The 14,522-nt window shown below is 33.7% G+C and overlaps 1 protein-coding gene across 1 annotated transcript; it reads right to left on the bottom strand.

Moving 5' to 3' along the window:
* On the bottom strand, positions 1–14,522 carry LOC128228068 (neuroendocrine convertase 2-like). Its single transcript, XM_052939152.1, has 13 exons — positions 14,180–14,522; positions 13,731–13,829; positions 11,956–12,093; positions 11,562–11,708; positions 11,122–11,216; positions 10,796–10,884; positions 10,192–10,571; positions 9,997–10,109; positions 9,666–9,772; positions 9,156–9,276; positions 8,635–8,921; positions 3,207–3,385; positions 1–117 (listed from the first exon to the last, which is right to left on the bottom strand). Exons 1-13 carry the CDS (start codon positions 14,378–14,380, stop codon positions 1–3), a joined length of 2,073 nt encoding a protein of 690 aa, XP_052795112.1. The 5' UTR covers positions 14,381–14,522.

Below are 14,522 nucleotides of genomic sequence, written 5' to 3'. Positions count from 1 at the left end.
TTACCGGATTTGAAGAATGAGAGCAATTATTCCGGCAATCATAGAAGTTGCCGCAGATGACCCTTGGAACTTTGCGTTGTAAAATATTTTGGAACCAAGCCTCTGGGATGCAGTTAACTGAAAGTCAAAATATAAAGTGTTTTTTTTTCTCTTTTTATAGACTACACATATTGAACATCCATATATATAAGTATGGTCAAAGGTATACCATATAATCATCGGTACGTGTTTTGCCCTTTCCGAAGGAAGATATTAGAATCCCTGGATTAGCGTAGCTCTTCTCGGAAATTGTGCTATTTATGCCGATCTGGTTGACTGCGATTATGAAAATACTTTTTGGGAACCCATTTCCTACGGGGCCTACTGCAGAAACGTACACATTGCCTCTTCCTTGCCGACCATTCAAAACTCCAAATATAATTGCTTCGTCAGATCCAATGTCCAAATTGCTTTAAATGATAAAGTAGATGTGAAGCTTGAAGAATAAATGTAGAATTCTTGGAATCGACTAACTGCATACAAACATAAGCAACAGGCGCGACATGGAAACGTGATTCAACTGTCAGAACGATACAACTATTGTATCAATAAATACCAGCTATTTTGGAATTGTACGCCATGCCTGCACCACACATCTTGTTTCCCTTCACCGCTGCGACGACACTTGCACAGTCGTTTCCGTTACTGAAATGGCATGTGTCGTATAAGTAATGAACTAAACAAAAATAATCGTATAAATGATATGAACACTGTTTCATTATTACTTTTATTAGTAAACTATTTAGATCTTGCAGAAGACATAAAAGGCGCGTAAATATGTAAGAATAATCATTCGTTGAATTAATTTGGGCAATGATTTAATATATTTCGAGATATTTAAAAGCTATTGATCCCTGGTATTTGATACCATCCGTATTTGTTGTTGATAAATGAATCACTTTTGCAACTCGAAATTACTTTGTTTTATGAATTGATTCTCTGATGTAGTTATGGAACAGTACTGCAGACACGTCCACGTCATTTGTTACGAAGTTTAAGGTCAGCGTTTAATGGCACAGGGTATACGCCAAAGACATACAACATCAAAACACACAAACAAGAAACATGGAACAACAGCAGAAAACTTCTCAAACAGCACAAGTCATATATATTATATAAAAAACTAGGTAAGTTTATCAAGGATTGTTAGGTACCGCCTTGACCAGTCAATAAAGTGTAAATTTATAAGGGTTTTAAATCAGTTAAGGTCCACAACCTCACTCTTTTCCCAACAATCCCCCAAAATGGTAATAACGTAAATGGTTGAACTTATATTAACAGGTGTTTCTTAAACATATGATTTTCAGTTTTTGCCACTATTTCGTTTAAAATAGGAATTATCATTTTTTTATTCAGATTGTCTTAATCAGTATTTATGCGAAAAGCTACAGAAACAAGCTCAGTAGCAAAAAAAGATTCGAAATCGGCATAATTCCAACCGTTTAATTAGTGCCTTTTTTCTTTCCAGAAATAGAACTGGGTATTCAATGAGGATTTAAACTTTTCAAAATGTTTTGCTTATGCCTGTTTGTCAGTGTCTGTGTGTCTGTCCGTCCGTCCGTCCGTTGTATGTCTGTACAAAAGAAAATAATATTCAAATACATACTACAAATGTCGTCCGGATTGTTATCTTAAATTCTGTACACAGTAAATATTTTAGCATTCATCAATCATTTAACATTTGTGAGCTTTCTGCTATTAAATTCACGATTACAATCTTGTTATCTTAAGTTAATATTTTATATTAATGCACTATTTAGTTAGTAGTTTAAGGTTTATCAATCAAAGTATTTGTTTGTTAAACATATGGTTGTATCGATTTTGAATAAGAGTGTCACTTTAATTTGATATAGAAATTGACTTTGGACGATTTAAGCTTTTTAAAAGAAGTAAATTATATAAGCTGTAGAATAATGTTATACTTTTATGTCGTATTGAGTTTGAAACAAAACAATCAAGGGAGTTATTACTTACTTAAAATAGTCATAAAACTGATTTTGAATTGCACTGCAACTTTAGTTAAAGTGACACTCATATTTCAAATCAATAAAAACACATAACAAATATACATTTTGAGTGATAAACCTTTAACTACTTTCTTAACAATGCATTTATGAAAAATAATGTTTACAAATAACAAGATTGTAACCGTGTATTTAATTGCTGAAAATGCATAAATATTCATTTTTATTTTAAATGATAAGTGAGTGATAAAATTGTTTGTGAATAACCATTGTCTCATATGGTAGAAATACCGTGTTTTTTCACCTTTCCTTCAAACTAAACTCAGTAACAGTTGTAATAATTCTGATCAATCATTTTTGGGAGTAAGAGTGCATCTTTAAGGGTGCAAAAGCATGTCATTTTACTGCGGTTGACCTTCATTGCATTTTAATAGGCGGAGCACTATTACAAGGGCATTTTTCTGTAAGCAGACTCTAAAGTCGCTAAATAGTATTTATTACACGGTACTCGGGTATAATGAAGGAGTATTGGCTTTTCAATGGGACAGGAGGATTAAGCCTTGAGCCTCTGTATACGCACTTGTAAAATATGTTAAAGTTTGAAAGACAAATCGTTCAGTCGTGTAATTGTTTCAAAATGACTTTCTAGTATAACTGTGTATTCTCTTATCAAATCAATGTCGAAACAAAACAGCTGACAACTAAGCGTCAGCTGAACCAATGTTTTAAAAATAATACAGACAAAAATGTGATTTGAAATAATTACTGCTTTTTATGTGGTTGTCAATCAGTAAAAAAGCCCAATTAGGAAGTTAATTTTAACTATTTAAAGAATTTATTGTCGTAATTGCGCCCACTTTGTTGGCATAGTTTAAAACAACGATTCTTTGGCCGGATAAAGTGGAACCGATGCAAGCTTTCCATGAAGAGATGCTTTGCAGGTTTATGAGACCGCCTCTTCATGAGTTAAACTATCTTATATTAATACCAAGTAAAATACATGTTGATTGACAAGCAATATAAATACTGTACTTGATTTGAAATAATTTGATGACATTGTCCGGAGGAGAAGCCACGTCCTTTTAATGTACCATTACATTAAAACAAAAGTTCCATTGGAATTAGAAGTAAGTTCAACCATATCAGTGAACTAATTTGTTTCTCGTGTTGGAAGTAGCAATCATATAACATATTTCGATGTACCCCAAGAAAGTCGAAATTCTGGTAAATCGCATTCAATCCATTTTTCTGGAATTCTTCGTAGATGAACTGGCGAGCTTGATTTTTATAGACCGGATTAGCAATATGGTGCCGTGTATCGGAGAAGTGCTGAGTCAGCGTCGACCGAATATATCCAAGATCCGCACCCAATATTGCATGTTCTGAAAACAAGTATATTAACAAAAGATGAATGTCATAAAGTTCATAACCTAAGACTAACATCGTTATTCGGGTGTTATGTAGATTTGTATGTGAGATGTATGTAAGAGTGAACCGTACATCATCCTTTATTTGTTCTCTTTGTGTATAAATGACTGTCCGTGTAAACGGTATATCTATCGTGAATTCGGTCCGTTTACCGTGAGTAAAGTTTCACATACCGTATGTCGTCTGTTAAATTGCATGTAGGGAAACTCTCTGGTATGTCTATTCAATAAATCAAGTTATTTACTTACAAGTATATTGCCTGCAGTAGTTTTTTATGGCAATGTTTCTATTTATTTCTTTTTGTTTTCTAAACATAGACATGTAGTTAATATTGTCTACTTTGACCTTTTAAACATTGCTTTTATTTTTTCGGGGATTTCTCTGGGATTGAATGCTATAAGTTTATTTGTTTGAGACATAATAATTATATAAGATACAGACAACTTTTCATGTTTATATACTTTCATTGATGTAATAATCATGATTGTTGTCAATATATGTTGTATTTGTATTAGACTAGAAACATGTATTTCACGGGCCGTTTTTATGGGACACAGATTTCAATATGGCACAAATATTTTCGGCCTTTGAAGTATGACTGCAAACCGACTATTGTAAGGGCAGTTTCAAATCTCAGTCATCTCTGCAGAATGTATTCTCCTAGCGACGTTGTTATCAAGTGCTGGTACTCACTGTAGGGTTTCGTACGGCCATCAAGTAAGAATTGTGTACCCGTCAGCGTGGTTAAGAGTCACTCTTAACGGGAGGCATCGTCTACTGGAAGCTTATCCATTGAGGTTTCATGATGCTCTGGGCATTGACATTAGTAAAACTAATGGGCTTTCAGTTTGAACGTACGCTGAGGATAATAGCTGTGTTTAGATACGCAACCTGTACGAGTTTTGTTTTTTGAAAGTAGTGCATATATCAGAAACATTTTCTACATTTAGACCATACCAAATTGAGTCTATGTTTAGCTTCAGGTTCCAATTTCGAAGCCTACCGACGTGGCTGGAAATCAAACAACAAAATGCTAAAGAACAAACAACTAATAAATTCTAGTTTCTGAGATACAAGTTTATATTTGGAAGAGACGTAAGCAGATGTTATACCAGTAAGGAAAAGCTGTTCGGTGTATGACACGATATTATACGATACATTTTGGCTTAAGAAGGGTGTTAATGCAATTAAATAGGATGTAATGTTATCTATGTACAAATATTAATTATTTAATAAATGATTGAAGTTATCAATATGGATTGGTACCTGGTTTGATGCACTCGGGAAATTTTACAATCGGTAATCTAATTAAAATTGGACAGCAATAATTGATAATCGTGCCGAAATTATTCGCAAGTTCTATTCAGAAAAATGAACTCAAAATAACAAGTATGTATGTTTCAACGAGGTATGTTTCAAACAAATAGGCCAACATATTGAATGACCAAATAAACAAATTAAAGTCTGATATAGATTTTGCAAAATATTCAAATCATCCAATTCGGAATGTGATGTCAAGACTCAAAAAACATATTAAACATGTTCATTGCATGTTTTATAAGTTAAAAAATGTTCTTTTATGGTCATTTATGGAGTTTCATTAGTGAAATAAAAATGATGTTCAAATTTGATATGATATATTAAAATCTAGCCCCTTTTTACTTCCAAATCTTATATCAACGCAATCGAGGCTTGGACACACTTCTACGTCGTTATTTCCGAAAGTACGCTTCCTTAGCATTCAATTCGGCGTGCTTATCGGAAAGCTGAAATTAATTGTCATTTTATATCGATTTAGGCGTACAATAAACAGAAATAAAAGTTTTTTTTTCTAGTGTAAGATCGCAATTAATTTCATCTCATTGACACAAAAATTAAACGGTTCGCTTGTGGCTACGAGTGATGCGTAATGCCAGTATATATCCATATATACTCCACTTATCTTGTAGTAAATACGTGTTGACTCGGTGGCACTATATCGCATTAAGTCGAGCGATACCCGCGTATCATATAATGTTATTGTTTGTGGGCGGCGACAACAAGCGACAATTTACAATATAAGGCAACACCGTATACAGTCTAAAATAAACCTAGCTGTTCGCAGCGATGCACAGTATAAAATGAATGTATGCAGTTTATGACTATATGCTATAAATAAGGACAAATGATTGGCTGCATCTCATCGATTTTCCGTACACTTAATACAAGTATCTAACTCGCCTGCGAAAATTGACACAGTGTAACGGGGTTTAAAAATAGCCTGTTTATCGTTTATATCGCTGGAACATAGATATTAGATATAGATATTAACACTAATAATCCCTGACATACATATTGACTTTATCGAAACTTGATTCGCCAAGGCATCGTAATTAGCACACTTTGATTTTGAACTACAGCATCGAGTAGTAGAGACGATAAAGCACCTGGACCAGTCATGGCTCAGAACGTGGTCAGAGAAATCAGGAAAGCACAAAGAGAGGATAAACTGACTGAAAATGGCAACGAGCAGTCATAGATTAAACAGTACCTTAAAGCAACCAGGCAAGAGATGATGTTACCATGAAGCGACATTTCAAAAACATGAAGACCATGCTTTTTAAAACTTTAAAACACTGTATGAAGAAGGGGTCACAAAAGATCAACAAGTAGACCTACAACGTATAGAGCTCAAAGAATTCAATTGCAATGCAATGTAGAACATCCCGGACGGGAAATAACTGTAAGTTTGGTTAGGGAATAATTATATTGGCCAGGAATGACAGCTGATGTATACAGATTGATCAGCAATGTGATCACAGACGAACACCAGATACCCATTAGTGAACATTTCAACAATATATCCATTAGAAATGGTGTGCATAGACAAAGTTACTTTTGAACTATTAAAAGGTGGAATAGCAAATAAATTATTAGTGACAGACTTTTTTACCAAGTACGCTAAAGCCATATCAACTAAAACCCAAACTGCCAAACATTCGAAAGAAGCGATTCGCAAAGCATACAATAAATTACGTTGAACGTACTTGAATGTGCTAAATTCTGAGTTTCATCTGGACAAATGAACCCTCCGACCATGAGGACAATATCATTTATATATTTCAGTAATATTCATAAAGGTCCTCTATGGTTGTGAAACTCGCCAAGTGGAATATTACAACTGGAGCCTGCGCACTTTTAATTAAAGCAAATTCAACAAATACCAAAATATGCCAATATGATTTTTGTACTGCTGGCATTAGAAACATTGATTATTGAATGATTTTTATGATTTGAAAACTCTGTCATTTGCGGAAGGAATACTTTGCGAAAATTATATTCTTCATATAACTTCACATTTTGTTCACTTTTCATACGGCGAACACCAATGCCTTGGAATACAATACATTGATAATCTTAAGCAAGTAAGTTCTGTAACAATTTCTAATTTATAGAACATTTCGTTCAAAGTTGACCTGGAAATATACACCGAAAAAAGGTGTGTATATCTGAGAAATCCTCATTGATAAACACTCTGGTGACCGATAATGAATGCCTATATCCGAATATTATTGTTTGCCACTGTGCGACACTCTTTTGAGGAACGTGTGTTTGGAGTGCGTTTTTTATATAAGTCAGATGTTGTCAATACAAGTTTTTATCATTAATAGCAAAAAAAACAGTTTCATTCATTTTAGGGTTTTCTAGTAAAACAACGGTAGAAGTCTTAAGCATTTAACCTGGCAATGTCAGTGTGCAAATTACTGCTAACGGTGTCCGGATATTGCGCTGTATTAGCCTGGGCTTAAAAGTCATCATTCGTCATGTGTTAGTTAAGATCTGAACTTATATCATCACAAAACTCCACAAACAGCATTGTGCATATATACTATATAACAAACCCGACTACATTTACATCAAAATAGCTTTATCAATAAATGATGGGATAATCACATTGGACCAGTTGAGTGAAACACGAGTTCACTGGAAACGAGTTTACTATAGTTTAAACTAATTTACATGCGTAAAACTCTACCATTGTTCCATCATTTATCGATAATTGCCAAATTAATCGCACCCGCCATGTTTTTGACAAATCGATACACCATTCGATGACCATTTCTGTGCATGTAAATTTGATCAAGTCTGTTACTTAAAGCAAGATACATGGTAAACTTTGTTTTATTGATTATTTCTTCTTGCCTTTTTGGCTTCGTTGTCATACCTTTCACGACGTGTTTAATGAATTGAGGAAGATGATCACTCCGGTTAAAAACCAGAACGCTATTAAAATTTACTATCAATTCATTACCGATACTGAGAAAACCACGTCCACCAATGGCGGTCAAATTTCAGAACAAATTTGGTAGTTGTTCTCTTAAAATGCTTGAAACGGTTTTCAATCGACAGACAAAGTTCTAGCGACAGACATCCGAAGGTCGCAATAGACCTTTACAGCGTTCTATGAACATTGAACACTGAAGAACGCACTAAAATATGGGAAATATACAAAAACTATTATAGCTTTATTTGATCTATTTTTCAATATTACCTTGCATATTTGATTTCTATTTGTTTAATTGCGATGCTGTCAAAATGTTGACGAAGTATATATCTATATATTTATATACAGAGAGATCCAATTAATACATAAACGATATTTCAATACTATTAAACAAAATAGGTATGTTTGCCCTTCCTGTCAACAGTTTTGTGTGCCAAGCTGTTAGATTTTGGGAGTAAACATTTGTCTTTGTTTTTTTTAATTCCTCCTATTTCTTAAATAGTATATCCAAAACACGGCATGAACAAGATGACAAATAGCAGTTACAAGTTTCGTGACAATGGACTCAAAAGCGGAGTGTTGAGTGTTTTCATCTTGTTTGTTTTCCGTTGGCGTCATAAATATACCTGTGAACGTCAAGCTCACTGAGTAATCTAAAAAATGATATGAATGTTAAGAGAATGTAATCATCGTAGTTTAAGTAATTGCTGACAAGTTTTATATCATCCGTTCCAGTGCAAAAAGGTCATGCTAGCTGACAATGGAAACCTATGGTATAGACAATCTATTTAAATACAACTTACAAAGACCATGAGTTTTGCTTTCCTTTCGCCTTTACCATGGTTTTGTAATCAAGCTGTATACAATTATTTACGTATGATTCAGCATTGATTAAATATATATTGTCTAGATTAATGTATTGATATATATATAATATACCTTTTACATTTTGAAACTTTCCTTTCAAACTTAATGTCCATCTTCCAGCTGTACGTTCACCCCAAAAATGAGTTGAAGTAATTGCATTGCTCTTCATTGGCATATGTACATCTTTTGTCCACTCTGAACCATCGATGAGGACAGACGAGGTGTCCATGGGAGAATATAATACAGCTTTTGAAATGTGTTCTAGCAATGATTTGTGTATTTTGATTTGCACACGCTCCAATGTTTCGTTCAATGAACTCACTTTGGCCTTTAATATTGCATCTGATTGATTTCTGGGGCTGCAACACAAAAATACATATTGTACAATAAAAATCATGTTGTATTACAGAGTATGAAAATTGCATAAATCTGTTAAAAAACATGTATCGTTTAAGGTAAACCTGTTATTCGTTTATTGACTTGCGGATATGATTCTGAATCAAAATCAAGTAGCTTATATGTAACATGTATGCGGACAGTATAACGTTGCGAAATGGTAGTTTAAGCACATGGTGTGATGGTGCGTTTCTTACCCTTGCAACTCGAAGAGAAATGTAGCTATGCCTGGCATTTGCTCTTTAATGTTTGTCACGGTGTCTGCTAGTTCTATACACTTAGCCACGTTCAGATATCCAAATCCAAAATGCCGATGATCTAAAATGAAAACCGATCATGTGTGCGTATCTGCATACAGACATTGTTCTAAACAAGCTCTATACAGTATCTAGACATTTGTTAGAGATTAAGTTTTTTTAATTAGTATATATGTAATGTATTGTTTGATGAGGTTTGTGCTGTTTTTCCATGTTTCTGGTTTGTGATTGTTTGTTTTTGTGTTATATGCATTTTATGTTTACCCTGTTCCATTAAACTGGGTAAATGTTTGAACTTTTGACTACTGAACTTGTTTCTGTAGTTTTTCATATAAATATTCATAATGTTCATCGTGTTTCCTCTTTGTATTTAATATATAATTCGTAAAACTTCCAAATTATGAATTTTCAATGCTAGAAAAACGAAAGAAAAATCTATAAGATTATTACAAAAGTATCCGGCACCATTTCGCTTGAAGTTGATAGATTCCTTTAGATTAGTGTGGTTGGAACATCGAACAAGAAGGTGTTGTAGTTGTCTCCATGTCAAGTCAGGACTGCAATCAATCAACCAATATGAAATGGTTTTCTATTGTTTAAGACTCAATATTTTAAAATGTCGGTTAAGATATATTTTGAAGAAATCATTTATTCGCGAAACAAAGAAAGTAACTACAATCGAACTGAGAAAGTGTAATCATCGTCAATATAAAACATGAATTTAAATGATAGCAAAAAATAAAATCATTAGAACAGAAACGCTTGAATTACTACATTGTACCTGTTTTGAAGAATGAGGGCAGCCATACCAGCAATCTTGGGTGTTGCCGCAGATGACCCTTGGAAATTTGCGTTGCATAGTATTCCAGATTTGTACCTCTGGGAAGCAGTAAACTGAAAATCGAAATAAAAAGTTATCTTTTTGTATCGACTACACATATTGAACTTCCATATACAGGTATGAACAAACATGTACCATGTAATCATCAGCACGTGTTTTGCCCTTTCCAAAGGAAGATATCAGAATCCCTGGATTAGCATAGCTGTTCTTTGGAATTGTTCCTTTCACACCAATCTGGTTGACTGCGATAATAAAAATACTGTTTGTGAACTCATTTCCCACAGGACCTACTGCAGAAACATACACATTGCCTTTTCCTTGCCGACCCTTTATAATTCCAGCAATTATTGCTCTTTCGGATCCAATATCCATTTCTTCAAATGGTGAACTAAAAGTCCAGCTTGACGAATAAATGTCTATTTTACTCTGCTGATAAGCAAGGCCTTTGCACATGCCAGCGGTTGTTATTATTGTCTTCAATGGCATTCTTTTTGTAAACGTACCGATTGACAGCGCTGAAAACACGGCGTCTTGCTTATGACAACAATTTAAATAAATGAAGTAAGAAGAATATTAAATACACCATAGCAACAACTAAGTTTGATGAAAGAATAACAGAAGAAAAAATGTGCGATCTTTATTCTGATATGGCATAATCGCAATGCAATATAGACAACGCACGCGACTTAAAAACTTGATCCAATTGTCCGAACGATAGTACTGTTAAATGAATGAATACCAGCTATTTTGGAATTGTACGCCACGCCTGCACTACACATCTTGTTTCCCTTCACCGCTGCGACGACACTTGCACAGTCGTTTCCGTGACTGAAACGTCATACAAATGTGTATATATCTATATTAAAGGTAAACAAATAACCCAAACGAAACATTTAAATGTTTACGTACAAATTAATAAAGTTATGCTTACGAGAAAATCATGTTAGCATAATGATAGATGAGTTTAACGTTCATAAAATATACCTGTTGAACGTGAAATGGTTTATGACTTAATTTATCTGGCGAAATTTGTGTTACTTTTAATAATGACTGTCTCGAATATACTTTGTTTTATGGATTGTTTCTCCAATATAATTATGGAACAGAACTGCAGACACGTCCGCGTCATATGTAACGACGTTGAAGGTTAGACTTTTGTTCTGCAAAAGAACATTGTTCAGGTAAATAATAGTTAAATACAGGCACATGTTTCTCGAAAATACTTCAGTTATTATTAAAACCTTTTTATCCATTTTTGAGGCTTAGGTTTTGTTACGACAACACATCCGTATGTTTTGTAAAATCTTACGCTCCATTTCTGCTTTAGTTAAAGGTTTTGTTGCTAGGCAAGGTACTTTCGAAATGTATTCCAAACATGACTAAGTATACTTTTGAGTAAGTCAGGTCAACCAATGACCATTGGCAACATGTTCAAGTACATGTAATTTCCATAATATTGTAAACAACGGAAGTTTCACTTATTGATACAGTGTTAATTGACTCACTATATTTGGCTGTAGTTCGGGGTGATCAACGGTAAAACCAATATCAAGAATAGCCACAGTAATGCCTTCGCCGGTTATCCCCAATTTCCACGTTTCATCAATTCCTTCTCCTTCATCCCAGTACGGTTCCTCCTCGAAACGTTCCTGCTGTGAACATACTGTGTGAGTGCTAGATATAGATCAATTATTTCATGTGATGCTTACATGATGATAGTACCAAGCAGGATTTGGCAATGTGAGTTATTGCTAGAAGGCATTATTTCGGAATTGTCCTATATTTTTTTAATCTTCATTATTTGACTATCGGAAGGAACGAACATCTTAAATGACTAGTGTTTGAGCTTGAATTTGATAGAACGAACTGAGCATAGCTAAAGGAAAACAAGAAGCTCACTTGGTCTGTTCCTTCTCTTTTAGTTTTTGTTTTTTGGATATCTTCACTCATGTAATCAACGTCGAATCCTTCAATAGGGTAATTTTTTATTGCTAAATCTGCATTCTGCATAATTCTGCATTGTTGAATATCCTTAACCTGTTAACAAATAATGATGGTATCAAGAGTATAGTAACAAACTATATCTACCAAATGTGGTCGTACGAAGCTTTGACCCCGGTTGATATTTTCTTATGCATTACACAAATACATAAATATAACCATTACTGAACGTAAAGGCGTGAAAAGCGTGCCACACGGATCAATATTAGGGCCTTTAGCCTTCAACATCTTCCTCAATGACATTTTTTATCAAGAATGCAGCTCTGTATAATTATGCAGATGACAATAGGTTTTCTGTGTGTGATCAAAATCCTAATGTTGTTAAGAATACTCTTGAAGAAGAAAGTATCATTTTGATTACTGGTTTACTTCCAATAAAATGCAGGTAAACCATGTAAAATTCAAGAAATTTGAGTTGAAATTTGTTAATGAAATAAAACAATTCAATAAACATAAGCACAACATTATATGTGAAAAATATTTGTTGGCGACGGGATAATATTTCCCGAAACATTCGGATCCGACCAGATTTACAGTATTTAAAACAGCTTAAATTGAGTTTAAGCGATCTCCACATACCGCAATGGCTTGGGAGGGTATAAGTGCAGTTAAGCCAAACTTGGTATGTCTAGTCATCTACTTGTGGAGCAAGCACGGTAAAAAAACTATTACAAGAAGTCAGCGAAAAAGCACTATTTGAGGAAGTAATACTATAGAAGAAGAACTTTACTTTGTTTTAGTGTGCCCTACATAGAGAACTTGACGTGAATAGTATATTACTAGGCTTTTATTAGAAAAAAATATCATGTACGTTAACTTGTAAAACTTTCAAAAACAAGGAAAAAGCAATGAATACAAAAGTAATCTGTTTACATTATTCAGGAAAATAATTAACTGTCTTAGTATTATTTATTGAATGAAATATATATAAATTCCTATGTACGAATTTGAGTATGTTTTGAATGTGATGTTTGTAAATAAATATTTGTCCGGTTTAGGAATTATGCTTTTTAAAGTTATCTTTAAAAAATGATTGTATTTGATAATAAGCTGTATATGCTTACATCAATATAATAAGCATGTTATGTTATCTTTTGCAGGAAAATAATCCAAAGGACCATAACTCGGTAAATGAAAGTCTGAGCAAATCCTGATGACCGCATGCACCACTTATATGGATAGAAATCACTTATGTTGAGTTTCGTCTAGGACTTATTGAGATGAAGATATTGTAAAAACACAAATGGCCATAACTATGTGATAAACAGTCTGAGCGAACCCTGCAACACTCGGCTGAAATAAATCACTCGGAATTGGAAAAAAAATCTCCATAAAAACTATATTCTATTAAAGAGCCATAACCCTGTACAACACAACAGAGCAAACCCTGACTCTGGCATGCAACATTTCGTCTGGTACCAAACACTTTGATGAAGATTCACCTAAATCAGTTAACGGATATCGGAGATAAAGTACATGTCAAAAGAACAGACAGACCGACGGACAAGCTGAAACCAGTATGTCCCCTTACAAGAATTATTAAACCGAGTATAATTGTATGGTTTTCGCGATAAAGGATGCGTTGTTATTTTAAGGTACAGGTAAACGACATACACAAACAAAAAGGTTAAAGGTTAAAAAATATAAACAAAATAAGCACGTAAGACACTTACCATTCCATGAAAGCTCTCTGTTAGTAATTGTAATTCTGTTTCTTCAAAGACCTTTTTAGTATCCTTTTCATATGAAGCGATGAAAAGATCGTCAACAACCTGCATAAAGTGTTGAGAATGAAGTTTCCGTTAACCTTATTGAAATATGTTCATGGTTGTATGACTGCTTTAAAATGCTACCAAATGTTAAGTACATTGCCCGGATTCGTGGCCGTTTTTTATATTTAGTGTAAATGCTTTCAAATTTCCCTTATCATATTTGTTTGATAATCTCGTTTCAATTTACCTTTGGACATTAATAAGTAACAAGTACAATTAATTATAATTTATGTATATGTATGTTTCGTCATAGTGAAACTATTTCATAATGTTATATATTAATCTAACATATAACGTTTTTAATCTAAATACTTAAAGTAACAAATGCCACAAGAGTATAATTGTTTTACCTGTGACTGAAAATCAAAATATTTTTCTTTCAATAAGGCTTTAACTTTCTCTGCCATAGAAACATCTATTACGACGAAAAACTCGTTCGTAAATTCAACTTCCCCATGTAACACCGTTTCACGTTTCCCTCTATTCCATGTGAGAATTATATAACATATTATAATTTTATTCAACGTTTTTTCACACAGCTTCATTTGCATTTCTCTTCAATTAATGTAGGGTAGTTTAGTGAAGTTCAGAAAGGCGTAGATCACTAATGAATTAATGCCATTCGTGGTTCATGTTAAGAATAACACACGCACTATTTATATGAAAAAACGACAGAAGCTCAGTAGCCGAACG

This window comes from Mya arenaria, chromosome 1 (genome assembly GCF_026914265.1).
Source record: "Mya arenaria isolate MELC-2E11 chromosome 1, ASM2691426v1".
Lineage (NCBI taxonomy): Eukaryota > Metazoa > Mollusca > Bivalvia > Myida > Myidae > Mya > Mya arenaria.
This window is presented reverse-complemented; position numbering and strand designations above follow the sequence as displayed.